The 12971-nt window shown below is 41.1% G+C and overlaps 1 protein-coding gene across 1 annotated transcript; it reads right to left on the bottom strand.

Annotated features, from left to right (window-relative positions):
• Nucleotides 1-6037: 6037 nt before the first annotated feature.
• Nucleotides 6038-12313, bottom strand: fabp2 (fatty acid binding protein 2, intestinal). Its single transcript, XM_028805072.2, has 4 exons — nt 12146-12313; nt 9117-9289; nt 6447-6554; nt 6038-6324 (listed from the first exon to the last, which is right to left on the bottom strand). Exons 1-4 carry the CDS (start codon nt 12210-12212, stop codon nt 6274-6276), a joined length of 399 nt encoding a protein of 132 aa, XP_028660905.1. The 5' UTR covers nt 12213-12313; the 3' UTR covers nt 6038-6273.
• Nucleotides 12314-12971: the final 658 nt, after the last annotated feature.

The raw sequence follows: 12971 nt of genomic DNA, 5'->3' as shown, positions 1-12971 counted from the left end.
TTAGTGAAGATGGACTACATTACCTTTCTTGTTGCCTGTTAAAATTTTACATGTCAGAATTGTTTGACCAATTTTGAATACGGCTAATCTTGTCCTATTGCACAACCCATCACTCAGACATCAATTACATAATTACATTACAATACGTCCTTCTTTCTACAGTAATTCGGCCGGTGGAAGACCAGATGGTGCTAACGGTTGTAGATATTCTTCATGATATTGTAAGTTGATGTTTTCATCTTCCGCACCATCACCACCAACTGTTTCAGCAGAGTCTATTGATACGCATTTAATCAATTTGTCGTGTAACCAATCGACAAGTTTTGCGTAAATTCGTTTGACTTAATCGTTTTTCGGTGCTAGGATTGCCCGTGTACTCATTTTTTCTGTTGATAACCCTATGTGATCAAATTTTTCAGTAAGATTTGGACATAATAAGTCTTCTTTAATTGGGAACTTAAAGTGAGGAACATGTAAAAATATATAAGAGCTGAGAGCGCAGGAACTGAGTCTGACAAAAACATTCACACCAATGAGAGGTGAGAGGACTGCGGGTATGGGCCGTGAACCGTAAATGATGGAGAGGAGGACGGGGCTTGAAAAAATCTCTTGGCAATAGTCTCGTCTCGTCTCAAGATTTTCTTTTATAATAGAGAGATTTTGTCAGGGGTGTATTTTCGCTCCTACTCTGTTCAGTGCTTGAATGGACTGAGTGTTGGGCAGGGTCTTGGGGTCCAGCGTCTGTGGGGTGTCTGTTGGAGAAGAGAGACTCACTGATCTTGACTTTGCTGACGATGCTGTGATCTTCATGGAGTCAATGGAGGCTCTGATTGGGGGACTTGAGAGACTGAGTGAGGAGTCTGAGTGTCTGGGCTTTCGAGGGTCCTGATGAAAACCAAAGAGCCAGGCCTTTAATGACCTCTTGGGCACAGCCACTAACAGTGTGTCTGTCTATGGAGAGAGTGTCGACCTCGTCATTGAGAGGTTTACTTATCTCGGCGGTGACATTCATGTCTCTCTGGTGACTCTTCCAATGAAGTCAGTAGATGGATTGGGAGAGCATGGGGGGGGGTCATGTGGTCTCTGGAAAGGGGTGTATGGTGCCCCCAATATCTATGCAAAAGGACGAAGGTCCAAGTCTTTAGAGTCCTGGTGCTTCCTGTTTATGAGACATGGACGCAATCCAGTGACCTGAGATGAAGACTGGACTCCTGTGTCTCTTCGGAGAATCCTTGGGTCCCACTGGTTTGACTTTGTGTTGCTCATGGAGTTCTGAATGAGGCACATGACCTGCATTGTGAGGGAGCGTCACTTACAGCATTACGGCCATGTGGCGCGATTACCCGAGGGTGATCCAGCTCATTGCTGAGGACCTGACTGACTGGACCAGACCAAGGGGATGCCAACATAACACCTGGCTCTAGCAGACAGGGGGGGAGTGGGACTGGATGGCGTGTCTGCCAGGGGTGTTGCCAACTAGGATCCGAAGCTGTTTCGTGGCGTTTGTGTGCTGTACCAGTGCATGCTCCCCAACCTGACCTGACGTATTTCATATCCTTACTTATGATTTATCTTTTAGGTAGTGATGGCCGGAAATGAAACCAACTTTTTGTGACAGAGCATTAGGTGAACTTAAATCTTTGTTTATTTGTAAAGATTCTGCTTCTTCCCTTATCCATACTTCTAAAGAGGTTTAAATGTATAAAGGCAAATGTTCCACTGGGGACAAATAGATAGATAGATAGATAGATAGATAGATAGATAGATAGATAGATAGATAGATAGATGAGAAAGGCACTATATAAGATATAGATAGATGAGAAAGGCACTATATAAGATAGATAGATGTGAAAGGCACTATATAAGATAGATAGATAGATAGATGTGAAAGGCACTATATAAGATAGATAGATATATAGATAGATAAATAGATAGATAGATAGATGAGAAAGGCACTATATAAGATAGATAGATAGATGAGAAAGGCACTATATAAGACAGATAGATAGATAGATAGATCTATCTATCTATCTATCTATCTGTCTGTCTGTCTGTCTGTCTGTCTATCTATCTATCTATCTATCTAATATAGTGCCTTTCTCATCTATCTATCTATCTATCTATCTATCTATCTATCTATCTATCTATCTATCTATCTATCTATCTATCTATCTATCTATCTATCTATCTATCTATCTATCTATCAGCTGGGAATTGCTGGTATAATTGCTGGACATTTCTAAAAGTGTTTTTGGAGCTCCACTGCCTGAGACCCCAATAGTCCAGGACATGAAGATCAATTTAGACCAAACTCTTGCCATAGTTCTTTGGCAGTATGGTGGTGACGTTGTGTCACAGTCGCTCCTAATCCATTACTGATGATATGTGGTGGACTCTGGGATGGCATTAAAGTGCAAAGGTAGAAATCGATTGTAACGGCTGATACCGCACTACTACCACACAGACATCTTGAAGAATCCCAAACCCACCTTCCATAACTCAGTACTTTTCAAATTAGGAAAAATCCAATTCTCTCTCAGAGGGTTTGTCCAAAACTGTTTTAAAACACACCAGGAATGCATGAAGATTGCTTTAAACTAAGTGTGCTTGGCCTGTGATTGACTCTGGTATGCTATTGATTGTTATGTTATATTTAAAAAGTTATTTATTTTTTTTGTTATTGCTCATGTTTTTCTTCTTTTTCTCTTGGGTAGGGACTGAATCTAGCTTTGCTGTTTTTATTTTCTATTTCCATTTTTCCTTTTTTCTCTCTATTGTGTTCATAAGTTTTTTGTTTGTCCAGTGCCTTCTGCCTCGGTGGTACAAGAAACCCCCCACAAGTGACGCACCGTTTGACTCGTCTTGATGTCTAGTTATGCAGGACATTGAGTTTTTTGGGGTTACCGCCTATTTTTTTGCCCTCCAGACCCCAACCTCCCCTCATTAGTAAGCTATTTCTGTGCAGGAAATGACACCCTTATGATGAAGACCAAACCACTCAGTGTCATCAGTAAATATGATCAGAAGGACTTGAGGTTGTGTTTGACACATCAATCAACCCCCAATTTTGATTTTTTTTTTTAATTTAAATTTTGATTTGAATTACTTTATTAAAATTGTCTTTTTGCATGACCTTTGGAGGTTTGAGCACAGGGTCAGCCAGGGCTTGGCACCCTGGAGTGATTTTCAGGTTAAGGGCCCAACAGAGTATTATACCTTCTGGCCGTAATCAGATATGAAGTGCAACCTTCCAGATAAATGAACATCCCGAATTAGGGCTTCTTATTAACTAATTCAGACTTTTTGAAGTAAATGGATATATGTGTTACATTATTATTATTTGTTTAATTGGATAGCATGCCATTCAGGGACGTGTGGTCAGGGGAGGCAAGTAAGTCAGAGCCGCACCCGTCATCATGAAATGTAAAAAAAAACTAATAATGATAACATAAAATAAAGGGGTCCACTGGTCTGTGCTATAAATTTGTTTTCTGTATGATTCATATAATTTTGATCATTTTTATAGTCAAAGTCGCTGAATTGGCGCATTTCCTGTTCAAATGGAAGAGAGAAACATGAGGGATGGCAGCGACGAGTCTCACCTCCTGTCGGACTGCGCGCTCCTCACACACTGACGGGGTTGATGCCTATTGGCGCATGCCTGTCGCTGTCTCTCTGTATGTCACCAATATAAGGTTTGCAGACACGTTTATTATACACCCTGACTTTCCACAGTCTGGCTAATATCTTTAATGAATGTGTGGGACATATTTAGTCTTGCTGATCGGACATAAAAACGCAGCGAAGAGGCACAAGGTGAGGCAGACAGTACTGTGCCATCCTGAAGGGGGCGCATGTGAGCCCAACAGGTGCTCATTGCTGCTGTTCTTCTATGCCACGGGTGTCGAACTCCGGTCCTCGAGGGCCGCAGTGGCTGCATGTTTTCATTCTAACCATCTTCTTCACTAGTGAGCCGTTTTTACTGCTAATTAACTTCTTTTCCTTTAGTTTTAATTAACTTGACTCAGGCCCCTTAATTGTCTTTTTCCTTAATTAGTAGCCAAACAATAATGAGACATCAAACAAGCCACCATATGACAGAAAAACAGAAAACTCAACAGATTTGGAAATGTCTGCTGTGGCAGAATGAGAGCAGCAACAAGCCACTGAATTATAGTAAATAACGGGCTTAATTAACAGCAAGAATCAGCTTCTCATTAAGAGACTGGTTGGAGTGAAATTGGTTGGAGTTTGAAATCCCAGTTTAGCTGGTCATCTGTTGGCTTGTTTCACGTCTCATTTGTGTTTGGCTGCCATTTAATGAAGAAACAAATCAATTCAGAGGACTGAATCCTTAAAAACAGGGCTATTAAAATAAAGGGAAAAGGAGTTAATTAGCAGTGAAAACTGGTCACTGATTAGGAAAAGGGTGAGAATGAAAACCTGCAGCCACTGCAGCCCTCCAGACCCGGAGTTCTACACCCCTGTATCTACGCAGAGGAGCCAATAAGTTAGTGACATCAGAAAGTCAAGTGCACTGCAGCGGGCCACTTTTTATTTTTTGTACCATCCATCCATCCATTTTCCAACCCGCTGAATCCGAACACAGGGTCACGGGGGTCTGCTGGAGCCAATCCCAGCCAACACAGGGCACAAGGCAGGAACCAATCCCGAGCAGGGTGCCAACCCACCACAGCACAGTTGGACACATAAGCATAAAATGGGGCACAATGTCCAGGGGCAGAGCTGGAAGTGCAAACAGTTTTCAGGACCTTGCAGAGTTGGGTAGTGAATCTGATAACCCTGAGGTGATCGGTGGAGATGGGGAGCCACATTGGGGCACCACAAAACATCCATCAATCCATTATTCAACCTGCTATATGCTAACTACAGGGTCACGGGGGTCTGCTGGAGCCAATCCCAGCCAACACAGGGCACAAGGCAGGAACCAATCCTGAGCAGGGTGCCAACCCACTGCAGGACACACACAACACCACCAAGCACACACTAGAGACAATTTAGAATCGTCAATCCACCTAACCTGAATGTCTTTGGACTGTGGGAAGAAACCCACGCAGACACGGGGAGAACATGCAAACTCCACGCAGGGAGGACCCGGGAAGTGAACCCAGGTCTCCTAACTGTGAGGCAGCAATGCTACCCACTGCGCCACCGTGCCACCCTTTTTTGTACCAAAAATGGAAGATTAAGATTTTTAAAAATAAAGAGGACTTTTACAAGAAAGTGACGGAGGTTTTCGTCGAGAAGGATAGGCGCATGGACTTCATTTACAAATAAAGGTAAAGACCATAAACGGTTTTCAATTTTATAAGAAAATGGGATCAGACTGAGAAAAAAAAAATCTAATATTTAAAAACTAAATTTTGACCTTAAATAAAATATTCTTTTGTTTCTCTCTCTCTCTCTTTTGTTGAACAGTCTGTATTCAAACAGATTAAAGCATCAGAATTAAAAGATTTTAAAGACAACTAAATATTTCAATTGAGGTCAAAATTGAAATCCTTTTTTTTTTACACCACTCTATCTTTTTATTTGTATTGAATGAGTGTGAATTGTGGAATCACAACGGCAAATTTAGAACACATGGAGGGTGAGGAGCAAATGCGCTCCCTCGTTCTCGCTGCTAGAAACGTAACGTTCTTTCTTAGCCAAATATGAACCTCACCGATGTGTGTGTAAAGAATGCTGACGAGATATGAAACATAACCAGTAGGCAATGTGCATGCTGGCTGCCAATTGATTAGTGAATCAGCGACTCCTTGGGGTTCATAGATTTGTAAATCTGACTCTGAAGGAGTCACCAGCCATGAACCTCACCGCACGTCACTGATGCCATTGTAATGTTCTGCTTTTCAAAACTAAAAAAAAAAGACGATAGGAAGTTGAAAGTGTAAAATCACCTCAACACAAGGAGAACGTAAAACTCCCTACAGGCCAGGAATAGAAGTGGGGTCCCTTACCACCGGCACACCCCAAAAACTAGAAGAGAGGAATCCATAAAGAGGGGGCAGTATGGTGTGTTTTGAGTCAGATTTTATTGTTCACTCCATTCAGACATGTTGCTCAGTCAAGTGTATAAAATTCGTTATATAAAAAAAGCACACAATTGTACAAAACATGTGTGTAAGGATTTGTATACAATTTTTACAGTTGTAAGACATTCACAAGTCGATATTGGGCAGGTGGCTTATAGTTTCCATTCTGTGACTGCAGTGGATCGTCACATAGAGCAGGTCTGTGAAACCAAAGTCCTTAAGCCTTCTTAAAAATCCTTTTGGCATCCACTCCATCATAATGGTAGCTCTGTTTAAAATGAAATACGTAAAGTATTATGACATAAACCATGTTGCAGAGCAGAGTCGCAGGGTGAAGCATAAACCACTGAATAAAATGAAATATTTTTCAAAGAGAATGTTTTCACATACCTGCACCAACTCATCGGCCACAATCTCCCTGACGGTGAGCAGCTCCTTTCCGTTGTCTTTTCTGTTGAACTTTCCAACTAATTTCTTTCCTTCGCAGGTCCATGTGCCCTTTAGAGAAAACAAATAGATAAATATTGAATCAAAGGGGTGTAAGTGACAAACTCTTTTTTGCACAATTGTACCTGTCTAATTTGATTAATGAACACATCGGTTTATGAGACCTCCAGCGATAATGATGTTTAGCTAAGGCGGGCCAGCCAGCAGGACGGCTGGAGTTTGAACCAAACGAGCACCGCGGACATCAAAACAAGAAGGCGCGGCCTCCATTTGAAAGATGGAAAGATCACTTGAGATAAGATAGAAATTACAGATGGAGTCACGATCGCGTACGGACCCTTCTGTAACATTAAACACAAAGCAAACTCCCCTTGCTCGTTGTAAAGCCATTCTAAACGGTCTCTTGTTGAAAGGCGCCATTTACTATAAAGGCTCGCTGATATTTTTTTTTCTCATTTGCCTTTTAACTTTCTGCTGCCCGTATTCTAAAGTTATGAATATATACAATGTGCAGATGTTACCCAAGGCGTCCACTTTTACACAAGTAGACAATGCAGCCAGGCCTCCTACAACGATAAGGGCGAAAACAACACTTACCATATCTCTTCGGGGCTGTCCCGTAATATCATCCGCAATAGAGATGTCATTACTTGTTCTTTAATAAAAAAAAATATATTGGTGTGTATTTAGAGTTGACTAACTTCAGCATTTTAGATTTTACTAACTCCTCATCACAGTAGTGTCTGCACACATTTTGGCTCTGAATACTGCGCGCTCAGGTCCGTTTAACCACCAATCATGTAAGTGCTACTCAAGACAGACACAAGATCTGACCAATCAGATGTTTGTTAACCGCGCGGCTTGCTCCTTGCATCAACGCGCGCTTTAAATGTGAACGATACGGCTCTTCGACGGAGGACGGTCATCCATCACGTTCATGTAAGAAGTCAATTATTAAAATTACTGTTTTCGAAATGATACTGAAACTGCAGGCATCATTTTGGACTGCTATGTAACATAATTTTAGAGTTTGCTGGTTTCGTCCTTTTCATGTTTTGTAGTCTTACAGACAACTAACTTCGTTTTCGAGACTGCGGGTTCAGTGGTTTGGCCATTCGTGTTGGTTTTGGTGGATTTATGGCATTGTGTGTTTTTGTTTGTAACGCGTGTGCGTTCAGTGTGGACAGCAGAGTGACCATACGCTCTTTGCAGGATATGCGCCTGGTTTGGCTGATCACGAATAGTTCTGTTTTTATACATCACGTGTTTATTTTGTCATAATTATGTGCGGCCGAAATGCGACGCAACCCAAACCCCGACTTCGATTTATTGTGCATTTATACGATGCACAAGATACTCAGTTGTTAAACTTCGAGGAGGAAAGTAATATTTATTTCATTTTGGGTGTTTTTATACAGGACTGATTTGGCCTGGACAGTTTGTGTCCTACAGACACGAGTGCCCAGAAAAATCTAAACGCGGTAAAAGCATTTTGTGCGCGTGCGTGTGTAGCGTTCAAGAACGCCCAGCGCCTTTCTTATTGGTTCATACGCCCATCACTCCGCCCCTTTAGGTGTTTCTGTTCAGATTTCAGGAACGCCCTTCTTCTGCTCACTGTGTGGTCCTCCAGAAATGACACCGTGCTGATCCCCATTCATACTTTGTCAGCGCACTGATGATGTAGCATAAAGTATACTTAAGGGCTGAGAATAAATGATAAGGGTGCGCGTTTTAATGCCATCTTTATATATAAAATGCTAAGGGTTGTCTGCCAGGCATAAACTAACAAAACACTTGGCCATGAAGCTTGATCTTGGTCTTGAGCTTATGTTGTGATACACGTAGCATGACCCACGAGCTGGTTGTGTGGGCTAACTCAAGCCACAAAATTGGACTTTGGGTCTTTCTTGTGGCAAATGGCACACAAGTGCCATGGCTGACAGGAGAATGACAGCTGTGTTGGGCATAAAGAATACTGGCAATCAAACATGGCATTGCTGACAGGAAAAGAACTTTAGTGACAGTGAAGCACATTGTATGAGTTATTGCAAACACTGCAGCACAGCCAAAAGAATGTAGTATGTAGCATGTCTGTCAATAAAATAGCCGTGGTGGCATTGGATGACAGACAAAGTTAATGCAGCAACCATGGTGGAGCGACCTGGGCTGCTGTGCTTCATGAGAGATGCTTCTGTGAGGGCCGCAGGTCCAAGTGTAACTGGTTTAAAAATATTAAGGTACGTATTAATCATTATAAGCCAACCAACTAAGGAACACCCTCAGACCCCGCTGTCCTGCATTGGTTCACCCAAATGAACGCTGGGCCTGTGCTTGAGTAAGCCAGTGTAGGTATGCAGGGAAGTGCTGTGGTTAAGACTTTAGACTTCAAACCCGGAACACTTTGTGGGTTCAGATCCCATTATTAACATAAAGTAAAATGAATGCCTTTATAATGGATAAGACACACAAAACCTTGTGAAACATTTTCATTATCAGTGACACTATATATGTTATACTGTATGATATGTTATATATACATAACATGATATGATACACATACATATAATACACATGATACACATAACATTCACATCTGGATTTATGTTTTCTTACGTGGAGTTCGGTGCCATCAGCCATTGTGTAGTCAAAGGCCACCCCAAGGGTGAACTCAATGTCCTTTGAGCGGAAATTGCTTGACTCCTTGATAATAAACTTGTCTCCATGTTGTTCAATGATGATTTTCAGGTTGTCGTGTGCTCCCAGCTTTCTTTTCATGACATTGACTCCTGAAAATAAAATGGAAAACAAAAAGTGGCACAAGTCAAAGCTCGGTGTGCACTCAAAATGTCACTGATTGTTCCAGTTTTATAGTGGGAATACAGAGAGATACAGAAGCAGGGTCTTTAGCTGATAGCACCACCTACTCGTCATACAAATTTAATTGCTTTCAGCTCCATCCATCCATTTTTTCAACCCACTATTAGATCACTTTACTTGTGGAGTCCATCATGGCAGCTTCAGATGGGACTATCAGCCTATAGCCGAGCACAAATGTACAGACACCTTCACAATGACAATGTACGGTTACCAGTTAAGCTGCAGGATGTTGGGATGTGGGTGGAAATCTTTACCCAGTTTAGAGTCAACCCCAGCCACCTGGAATTACGGGGAAGTAACAGTAAGCACTGTGCCACCGTTCTATCAATTATGATGTCCATTTTATATCCTGTTGTAATCTTTCTGTGTGTTCAGTCAGCAGGACATTGTGATGGTGCCTACTTTAATGGTGCTTTTTACCAAATAAACTCACTGGAACCTTAAACAGCAGCCAGAAATGACAACAAGATTAAATGAATGCCAGACGGATCACAGCATAGACACTACTGCCATTACTGGTTCTATTCAATAAGGGCGCGCACAAAAAGGCGACCTTCAAAAGGGCGACCTCAACTGGGCGCGGAGAATAAAAGCGCACATAAATAAAAGCGATCTTCAAAAGGGCGACTTCAATTGAGCGCCGAATAAATGCGCGCGCAAATAAAGGAGCGCTTCAAAAGGATGACCTTCGGAGCGAATTAAATTAATTGTCCTTGATTATGCTAATAGACCGCATCTCGAATATCTACGTGGCATTGCACATAATCTACAGCTTCAAGTGTAACTTGCTTTCACCTTTTTATACATTCAGTCATTGCCTTAATCGAATTTTCTGTAATTTTGAAAACAACGAAATATAGAGAGCTTTAGAAATAGTTCGTTAGAAGTAGTTCGTTAGAAGTTCATGCATTAATTAATTGGATGTTTTAATATTCTTGCTTTCACCTTTTTATACGTTCAATCATTGCCTTTATCTAATAAATGTTCTGTAATTTTGTTGCGTTTGCCTTTATTTGCTGTGCCCAATTGATGTCACCCTTTTGAAGCGCTCCTTTATTTGCGCGCGCATTTATTCGGCGCTCAATTGAGGTCGTCCTTTTGAAGCTCGCCTTTATTTATGTGCGCTTTTATTCGCCGCGCCCAATTGAGGTCGCCCTTTTGAAGGTCGCCTTTATGTGCGCGCCCTTATTGACGGATACCGCCATTACTATCATGAAAACCTGCACAGAGTGGCTTAGTGGTTAAAGATATGGACTGGAAAGCAGAGGGATTCCAGTTCATTCCCCTTTGCTCTAAGGTCTTGAGTGAGCCACTTCACCAGTCTGTGCTCATACTGCAGACAATAGGGGAACAAAAATGGAGAACACCTTGGAATTGTGTTGGCTATGAAGAAGGTGCTATGTGAATTTATACTGAAGTTTCCCTGGCATGGTGTGCAATATTAAAAGGTCCCGTATGACACTGTAAGGTCAGGGGTTGACGTCTCTATCACAGTCTTACTGTGTGGATAACTTCACTTTTACTATGAATATAAATTATCTATCTATCTATCTATCTATCTATCTATCTATCTATCTATCTATCTATCTATCTATCTATCTATCTATCTATCTATCTATCTATCTATCTATTATATAGTGCCTTTCATATCTATCTATCTATTATATAGTGCCTTTCATATCTATCTATCTATCTATCTATCTATCTATCTATCTATCTATCTATCTATCTATCTATCTATTATATAGTGCCTTTCATATCTATCTATCTATCTATCTATCTATCTATCTATCTATCTATCTATCTATCTATCTATCTATCTATCTATCTATCTAGATACAGATATATAATAGTATATGAATATGTTACACTTTGGCATAGTGTGAAATATATAAAGGTACTGCATCCAGTCATAAGGTTGGGGTTCAATTCTGTATGTCATTGGGTGACCCCAAATGATTAATTTCATGTGTCATAGCACACACTGTAAAAATTTGGAAAGGATTTTACTATGAATATATATATATTTATATATATATATATATATATATATATATATATATTTATATATATATATATATATATATATATATATATATATATATATATATATATATATCCATCCATCCATTTTCCAACCCGCTGAATCCGAACACAGGGTCACGGGGGTCTGCAGGAGCCAATCCCAGCCAACACAGGGCACAAGGCAAGGAACCAATCCTGGGCAGGGTGCCAACCCACTGCAGTATGTATATATATATATATATATATAATATATACCGGTATATAAAAACAACAACAAAGCATGGCATTGTGTGCACTGAATAAAGGCGCTATATCCAGTCATAAGGTTGGGGCTCAGTTCTCTGCCACAGTGTTGTTGTGTGACCCCAAGTGACTTACTTTACAAGGCAGACACATGCAAATGGTTTTACTGTAATTATAGGGCACCCCAGTGTGGTGTGTGCTGTATTAAAGGCGCTATATAAAATCCTAAGATTGTCACTTCAGTCCCCCCCCCCCCCCCCGCCATGACTCCTGGTACCACATTGAGCAGATCATTTAATCTCAACTTGTTCACTTTCTAGAAATATAAATGCATCCTCACTGTATCTGTTATTCAGTATGAAAAGGCGCTCCATGCAGTAACATTTCTAATCCAACAGACACGTTTGTGTTGTGCTCTTCACCTTTGTATGGCTGTTTAAATGTGAGCAGCACCTCACGTCAAGCATCCAAAGAGTGAGAGAGAAGGTCAGACTTACCAAGCTGCTCCATAAACTTGTCATAGTTGTCGTTTCTGTCGACCTTCCAGGTGCCGTCGAATGCCATGGCTGCGGGAGCGTTTCTGTCAAGGGTGCACAGCTCTGATTGGAGTGACACCTTTTATAGGAGCAGAGGCAATAAGGCAGCTCTGCTATCTTACTGATAATCTCTGTGGTGATGTGGCTGTTTAAAGCTCAAGTAAGACAAATGACTTTATGAAGTCTAAGGAAATATGTCTCTGTGTTCCGAGGAGGTGTCCTTCCTTTCATTGACTTTCTATATCTTTAACATACAGGGAGAGAGAGGTGAAGGGGCAGTCATCAGTCACGGCCATTCATCCAGAAAAAGCAGATGAAAGGTACAAAGGATTTGTGATTTATAGCATTTACACTTTTTTTATTTTACAAGTTCTGGAACTTTCTGCAGCCATGTACTGTAAAAGTTAATAGTTAGTAGTTGTCCAAATCAAGTCATTTTTACATAATAGATAAGAATGTAAAGTTTTCAATAAGTAGGGACAAGTCCAGTTACACACACACAGCCATGTTCAGACTTGCTAAGTACCCATTTGGAGTTGCCAGTTAATTTACCACAAAGATCTTTGGGGATGTGAGAGGACAATCAGAGTACCTGCAGGAGAAAAACAAACAGACACAGGGACAACATGCAGACTCCACTGTGGCAATGGCTGGGTTTGGGGTTTAAACTCGGCATACAAGTTAGCAACAATAAACGCTGCACCATCGCCAGTCAGTCACTGTGTTACTCAGCTTTAAATGTATCTAATGCAGGAGAAGTAACTGGTTTTCAGTGTTCACGGTCTAC

Source organism: Erpetoichthys calabaricus, chromosome 7 (genome assembly GCF_900747795.2).
Source record: "Erpetoichthys calabaricus chromosome 7, fErpCal1.3, whole genome shotgun sequence".
NCBI classification, from domain to species: domain Eukaryota; kingdom Metazoa; phylum Chordata; class Cladistia; order Polypteriformes; family Polypteridae; genus Erpetoichthys; species Erpetoichthys calabaricus.
This window is presented reverse-complemented; position numbering and strand designations above follow the sequence as displayed.